The sequence below is a fragment of the Coregonus clupeaformis genome, chromosome 22 (genome assembly GCF_020615455.1).
Source record: "Coregonus clupeaformis isolate EN_2021a chromosome 22, ASM2061545v1, whole genome shotgun sequence".
Taxonomy (NCBI): Eukaryota; Metazoa; Chordata; class Actinopteri; order Salmoniformes; family Salmonidae; genus Coregonus; species Coregonus clupeaformis.
This window is the reverse complement of record NC_059213.1, coordinates 1,713,608-1,721,668: the sequence shown is the minus strand read 5'-3', so window position 1 is coordinate 1,721,668 and position 8,061 is coordinate 1,713,608. Positions and strand designations below refer to the sequence as shown.

At 50.7% G+C, this 8,061-nt stretch overlaps 1 protein-coding gene across 1 annotated transcript; it reads left to right on the top strand.

Moving 5' to 3' along the window:
- Positions 1–336: 336 nt before the first annotated feature.
- LOC121533042 (phospholipid phosphatase-related protein type 3-like) lies at positions 337–7,465 on the top strand (the record flags this gene model as incomplete). The annotated part of the gene is made up of 12 exons (XM_045206299.1): positions 337–908; positions 1,911–2,017; positions 2,151–2,336; positions 2,450–2,576; positions 3,130–3,325; positions 3,491–3,548; positions 3,700–3,873; positions 4,131–4,343; positions 4,418–4,644; positions 4,741–5,191; positions 5,289–5,501; positions 7,151–7,465. Coding segments are annotated over exons 2-12 (2,244 nt in total), but the record flags the coding sequence as incomplete, so codon positions are not given.
- Between the last annotated feature and the right edge of the window lie 596 nt (positions 7,466–8,061).

The following is an 8,061-nucleotide window of genomic DNA, read 5'->3' as shown; positions in this document are numbered from 1 at the left end:
TGCATATTTGTTGAATGAAGAGATGCAAATACACACCGCAGCAGCAGTCACAGGCACGTGGTCAGAACCCAGCCCAGCCCAGCCCCACCCTACTGGACTAGGTCTACCCAAAATAAAACAAACAAAATACGAAAAGAGGGAGAGGAATATATATGGGGGGGTGGATTCAGCATCCTTTGGCCTAAAACGAATGGCCTTTACATTTTAAATGAATGTTCTAGAAGGGAAACACTCTGAATCAGACACACGTGCACTCACTCATGAACGCGCATACTCAAACACACACCAAAATACACCGCTTTGTTTTTCCCAGCTTTATGGTGGTGGTAGCCTACCATTAGGAATTTGGAGCGGTGAGAGGAGGGGCGTTTGTGTGTGTGTGAAGGAGCAGTCGGTCTCCTCCCCTCGTCTCCCCCCGCCCTCTCGCGCCCCCCATGCCTTTGTGTGCGCGAGGCTCTCTCTCTGTGAGCGGCGGATCTTCAAGTGAGAAATCGGTTCGTTTCTGAGCGCTGTTTGAGTGTGTGTGGGCTGTTCAAACACAACGCGTGGCTGACTGGGACCGGGGTGAACCGGTAGAAGGCACGTGAAACCTCGGAGTTTATTTTCATTCACACACGCGCGATCAGAAGGGAAAATAACGGAGAAATATAGAATATCGGACTTTTCCCTTTCCTCTTATCCATCTATCATTCTCCATTTATCATTCTCTTGTTCTCTCTATCCGTGGAGAAGCTGACCAACCTAAACAACCTGATGTGTGTGTATGTGTGTTTTGGGGGCGTAAAACAACGGGCAGCGCGTGAAGATGGATTAACGGTTGAACGGAAAACTGGAGCAGCACGCGAGACCACGGCGAGGGGGGAGGGCAAGACGGGACTCTGCTAACACACACAACTCGCGGGATAGAGGTAATTTAGTACTCTGTGTGTGTGTGTGTGTGTGTGTGTCTGGAGGAGAGGCAAGGCGGGGTGAGTCTGACACTAGTGTTTGAGAGAATCAATGGTTATAAATCAGGACAGTTTTTTTTCTCTCTCTCTCTCAATTTCAATTTAAGGGCATTATTGGCATGGGAAACGTATGTTAACATTGCCAAAGTAAGTGAAGTAGATAGTAAACAAAAGTGAAATAAACAATAAAAATGAACAGTAAATATTACACTCAGAAGTTCCAAAAGAATAAACACATTTCAAATGTCATATTATGTATATATACAGTGTTGTAACGATGTGCAAATAGTTAAAGTACAAATGGGAAAATAAATAAACATAAATATGGGTTGTATTTACAATGGTGTTTGTTCTTCACTGGTTGCCCTTCTCTCTCTCTCTCTCTCTCTCTCTCTCTCTCTCTCTCTCTCTCCTCCCTCTCCCTCTCCCTCTCCCTCTCCCTCTCCCTCTCCCTCCCTCCCTCCCTCCCTCCCTCCCTCCCTCCCTCTCTAAGTTCAGGACTATGCAGTGGACAGCGCCATAGTTACAGTAGAATAACACAGGGCAGAAGGAGGGAGGTGTGTGTGCCTCAGCATCCTCCTTCTTTCTCTCAGAGTTACTGTAACTATGGCACTCTCCTGTGTCCACTCCATTGTCCTGAATTTAGAGAGCAAGTTAGAGAGACAAAACAAAGAGAGAGAGAGACGTGGGAAACAGAGATAGCACACCATTGAGGCTTGTGTGTGTGTGTTTTCTGATTTTCCATTCATTTGGGGTTGAGGGATCTACACAACAGACGTGCATTCAACTATTTGCTATTAGCTTACGTTCACTGCAAAGGACCAGTCAGAGACCAAGCAGACCGTTGCCCATGTGGAAGTAGTAGCAGAATATGACATAACAAGCTGATACGCCTCTGTAATGTATGCCACCTGGAATGCCACCAGTGTGATGACTAACCCCTCCCCTTCTGTCTGTTCCTAGACTCTGATTGGACCAACACCAGGATGATGTCGTCACCCAAAGCCAAGGCCAAGAAGAAACCTCCCAAAGACAGCATGACGCTTCTACCATGCTTCTACTTCATAGAGGTGTGTGTACGTGCATACGTGTATCCAATATAACTGCATTTACTGTATACCACTCACTATGGCTGTTAGTAAGAAAATATCTCCCTCTTACCTCTCGCTCTCTCGCTCTCTCTCTCTCTCTCGCTCTCTCTAGCTCCCGATCGTCCTCTCCTCTCTCGTCTCTCTCTACTTCATGGAGTTGACAGACCTGTTGTCCCCGGCGACCCCTGGGTTCCGTTGCTATGACCGCGACTTGTCGTTGCCCTACCTGGAGACAGGAGATGAACTGATCCCTCTGCTGATGTTACTGAGCCTGGCCTTCGCAGGACCGGCTGCCTCGGTTAGCACACACACACACACACACACACACACCGTCAGAACCTATAATCAAGATCAATGAACAGCCAATCAGCATCAGGGTGCACAACTAATTGTGTGTGTGTATGTGAATAGATCATGCTGGGTGAAGGGTTGATGTATTGTTACCAGTCCAGAGTCAAACATAGTAAAGCTGAAGGATCCATCATCGCTGGAGGGTGTAACTTCAACTCCTTCCTACGGAGGACTGTTCGCTTTGTTGGTATGTACCTTTTATTTTCGTTTGAAATCCTCAAGAGGGAGTGAACAGGTGCACACTTCAGGGAGTAATGCTAGTCTAGGGAGAGAATCTTCTTCAGGGAGTAATGCTAGTCTAGGGAGATAATCTTCTTCAGGGAGTAATGCTAGCCTAGGGAGAGAATCTTCTTCAGGGAGTAATGCTAGTCTAGGGAGAGAATCTTCTTCAGGGAGTAATGCTAGTCTAGGGAGAGAATCTTCTTCAGGGAGTAATGCTAGTCTAGGGAGAGAATCTTCTTCAGGGAGTAATGCTAGTCTAGGGAGAGAATCTTCTTCAGGGAGTAATGCTAGTCTAGGGAGAGAATCTTCTTCAGGCCTTTTCCAGTTAAAGCAAGAAGTTGAGAACAGGGGAGAGAGAGATGTAGAGGGAATGAGGACAGACAAGACGTCTTCAGATATTTCAGATAACTTCTTACCTGGTGCATGCTCCTCCCTCGCTCTCTCTCCTCCTCCATCCCTTCTCCCTATCTCCCCCTCTCTCTTACTCTCCTCCTCCATCCCTCCTTCTTCTCCCCCAGGTGTTCATGTGTTTGGTCTCCTGGCAACAGCCCTGGTGACGGACATCATCCAATTGGCTACTGGTTATCCCACCCCTTTCTTCCTGACTGTCTGTCAGCCCAATTACACGCTGCCTGGGATATCATGTGACCAGAACAACTACATCACACAGGACATCTGCTCTGGGAAAGACCTGTATGCCATCCTGTCAGCCAGGTAACACACACACACACACACACACACACACACACACACACACACACACCACATTTAGTATTCTCCAGCTTCAATAAAACCCCCACCTCTCTTTCTATCTCTCTGCATCATGTCTCCCTCTCTCTCTCCCTGATTCTTACTCTCTCTCCCTCTCCTTCTCTTCAGGAAAACATTTCCGTCCCAGCATGCAACGCTCTCTGGCTTTGCTGCTATCTACATCTCTGTAAGCACTGACAGCTACTAACTTGTCTGTCTGCCTGCCTGTCAGACTTTATGAAGATGCATTTTAAGTCAAAATCAGCAACATTGCCATCAGTAATAGTTCTAACTGTGTGTGTGTGTGCGTGCGTACTTCCGTGTGTGTGTGTGTGTAGATGTATTTGAACAGTGTGATCAGCAGTAGTACCAAGCTGGTGAAGCCAGTGCTGGTGTTTGGCTACTGTCTGGCTGCAGGCATAGCTGGACTGACTCAGATCACACAACACCGCTGCCATCCCAGAGACGTCTATGTGGGCTACGCTATAGGAGCTGGCATAGGAGTCTACCTGGTGAGTGTGTGTGTGTGGGGGGGGTTGTGTTTGTGTGTGTGCGCGACTTTGTGTGTGTGTCTTCGGGGGGTAGACTGAGACAGACAGAAAGAGAGAGAGAGAGAGAGACAGAAAGAGAGAGAGATGGGAATTAATAATCTTTTAAGACTTCTCAGGGGGAGAATTTCACAGTTCTTTTTTAGAAAACCTGTCTCAACTAATTTCACGCTTCTATCCCTCTCTCGCTATCTCCCCCTCTCTCCTTCCCCTCCCTCTAGTCTCTGTATGCAGTATGTAACTTCAGGTCATCCGAGGAGGACTGTCCCCCCCAGCCTGTCCGGAGGGCTGCCTCTCCCCCCCAGCAGCAGAGGGAGGTGGTGGTGAGGGGACTAGCCCAAAGAGGACATGGCTCTCAGCACGGCTCTCTGTACCGCAGCAAGACACCCAGACCATCAGACAGCAGGGAGGAACTGGGGCCTGGACGCTGCAAGGTAAGAGATGAAGAGAGAGAGGTTGCGTATTAGTAGTTAGAATTAGTAGTTAGTCATGCTATGTTGTTCTGTAGGTACGTAGGGAGAAGGCCAGCGTAGCGTCTCTGAAGAGGGCCAGTGCTGACGTGGAGCTCCTGGCGCCCCGCGGCACCATGGGAAAGGAAACCATGATAACATTCAGCAATACCTTACCCCGCGTCGCCAACGGCAGCAGCAGCACCTCGCCCCCCGGAGACGACCCCTCCAACCAGCGTCACATGACCTTCCACCTGTCCTTCGACCCCCGCAGGTCACAACCAAGGTACGTTTGTGACTAGTGTGTGTGTGTTGTGTGTGTGTGTGTCATACAACCCAGGTATTAATCATCAAGTCAAATTGATCATGTGTGATCTGTCAGGTTGCGACCTCCGCTGGTGCAGGAGTGGAGACAGCAACACTCTATGGAGAGACGGAGCGAGGAGGAGGGGGGGGTGGAGAGATCTGGCGGAGGAGCGGGAGGAGAAGGAGGAGGGGGTGAGGCAGGGGAGACAGGGGTGATGAATCCTCCCTCCCTCTATCCGACGGTACAGTCGGCCAATAGAGCCGTTGCCACGGCTACCCCAGCGCCAGCCCCACTGGTACATATCCCTAAGGAGGGGATTAGACACCCTCCTTCTGTCTCCCCTCTACCTCCTTCTGTCTCCCCTCTACCTCCCCCCGTCTCCCCTAAGAGCGCGGTGACGCGTGCCAAGTTGATGTCACTTAACCAGGGAGGGGAACGAGCCAGGGAGGGGCCTATCCCTGTGACGACTCCGCGTGTGCCCACCCAGCTGCCCAATCAGCCGCCCAATCAGCCGCGAGTGGCGCAGGTGAGCTAAATATCAAATCTGAGTTAGCTAAAATGAACTGTTGATTTTCTAACTAACTGAAGTAACTAGCTAACTGTCTCCTCTGTTCATCCAATAGGTCATTGCCATGTCCAAGCCGCATGGACCAATCAGCTCCTCTGCCAAGGGCTCTGATTCTGCCTCTTCCTGTGGGGGAGGGTCTTCAACAGGAAGCTCTGAGTCTCCGTACTACCGGATCCCCTCCGACCGCGACAGCCACACCGGGAGTGTTACCGGAAGCGTTACCGGGAGTATTGTCACCATAGACGCTCACGCCCCTCATCACCCTGTGGTCAGGGTGTCTAGCAGTGCTGGTACCGGGAGTAATGGGACCTCAGGGCCCAGAGTAGCAGCTGCCGGTAACGGGACCCTCTGGGAGTGGAGGAACACCACCAGCGGGAGCCTGGCGAGCGTCGGTGAGCAGGGCAAGAGAGGGGCGCTGCAGCGCCAGGAGAAAGTCACCGCACCGGAATATCAGGAATACCGCACACTTCCCATGAAATCAGACTCTATCTGCTCCTCCTCTCCCAGCGAGACGGATTCCACCACCCTGCCTCCCCCTCCTCACCCTATCTCCTCCCCACTTCCTCCCTTCTCCTCCTCCCCCCTGCCTCCCCCTCCTCACCCCATCTCCTCTCCACTTCCTCCCTTCTCCGCCTCCCCCTGCCTCCCCCTCCTCAACCCATCTCCTCCCCCCTCCCTCCCCCTTCTCCCCCTCCTACTCCCCCCTCCCTCCCCCTCCTCCCCCCTTCTACTCCCCCCTTCCTCCCCCTCCTGATCCAGATCTGCTGTTGAACAGTCACTGTCAACCCCTCCCCCGCTCTATGACCCTCCCCCGCCGGCCCACTGTCTCAGCCCACAGCCGCGCTGATCAAGAAGTCTATTACAAGACCATGCAGACGGAGAGGAGATTATAACGCGACATAGAGGAGTTATAATAGACAGTAACACTACTAAAAACTCTGCAGACTACCAGGTTAGAAGACATAGGGGACTTTGCAGAGCGAGGGGTTATAAGACGACATAGGGCAGTTATGATAGACAGTAGTACCACTACATAACCATACAGTCAGGATAAGTTATTAAATGTGACACAGTTTGGGGAGACCTAATTGTCAGGGGAAGTTATTAAATGTGACACAGTTTGGGGAGACCTAACAGTCAAGAGAACTACTACATGACTTAAATGAGTGAGAGGAGGATATGAGATGACTTAGGAGTTGAAATATAATATAATGGAGGTTATAACTTGGCATAGAGGAGTGACATTAACCAAGAACACTACTTCAACACTGAGAAAGGGTCCAGATGGAAACAGATAGACAAATAGCTGTTCTACAAGACCCTGCTGTGTAAGAGAAGGCCGTGAGATGACTTAAAGGAGTTAAGATGCGACATAACAGCGAAACTACAAGACACTGCAGAGGAAGACTTGGAGGACTGTTAAGGAAACTGCTAAGTCAAGGTCTAACAGTGTCTGACCGAAGGACTTCAGGAGCATCTAAAGACAACAAAGACAACAGAAACAATAGTTGGTTTACTATCGACTATTATCTGACTATATTGCAACTATACTGACTATACTCACCAGCTGTTCTATACTATACTGTATATAGGATCTCTCTCAGGCTTCCATTCCACTGACTTACTGTAAAGAGGAGGAGGAAGAGGAGGAGGAAGAGGAGGGGAGAAAAGGAGGAAGGAAAGTGAACATCTTGGAGAGGATAACTACAGTAAACAAAGAGGGGGAGACAGACTGGAGGGGATGATTGGCTTAACAATGTGAACAGATCCACACACTCACACACACACGTTTTGCCCGCGCTACAGACGGCTAATACAGGACTAGTAATGGCCCAGTGCACTTCTGTGAAAATAAATTTTTTTGATTTTTGATTGTATTAATATACCATAGACGCTCACGCCCCTCATCACCCTGTGGTCAGGGTGTCTAGCAGTGCTGGTACCGGGAGTAATGGGACCCCAGGGCCCAGAGTAGCAGCTGCCGGTAACGGGACCCTCTGGGAGTGGAGGAACACCACCAGCGGGAGCCAGGCGAGCGTCGGTGAGCAGGGCAAGAGGGGGGCACTACAGCGCCAGGAGAAAGTCACCGCACCGGAATATCAGGAATACCGCACACTTCCCGTGAAATCAGACTCTATCTGCTCCTCCTCTCCCAGCGAGACGGATTCCACCACCCTGCCTCCCCCTCCTCACCCTATCTCCTCCCCACTTCCTCCCTTCTCCTCCTCCCCCCTGCCTCCCCCTCCTCACCCCATCTCCTCTCCACTTCCTCCCTTCTCCGCCTCCCCCCTGCCTCCCCCTCCTCAACCCATCTCCTCCCCCCTCCCTCCCCCTTCTCCCCCTCCTACTCCCCCTCCCTCCCCCTCCTCCTTCTACTCCCCCCTTCCCTCCCCCTCCTGATCCAGATCTGCTGTTGAACAGTCACTGTCAACCCCTCCCCCGCTCTATGACCCTCCCCCGCCGGCCCACTGTCTCAGCCCACAGCCGCGCTGATCAAGAAGTCTATTACAAGACCATGCAGACGGAGAGGAGATTATAACGCGACATAGAGGAGTTATAATAGACAGTAACACTACTAAAAACTCTGCAGACTACGAGGTTAGAAGACATAGGGGACTTTGCAGAGCGAGAGGTTATAAGACGACATAGGGCAGTTATGATAGACAGTAGTACCACTACATGACCATACAGTCAGGGGAAGTTATTAAATGTGACACAGTTTGGGGAGACCTAATTGTCAGGGGAAGTTATTAAATGTGACACAGTTTGGGGAGACCTAACAGTCAAGAGAACTACTACATGACTTAAATGAGTGAGAGGAGGTTATG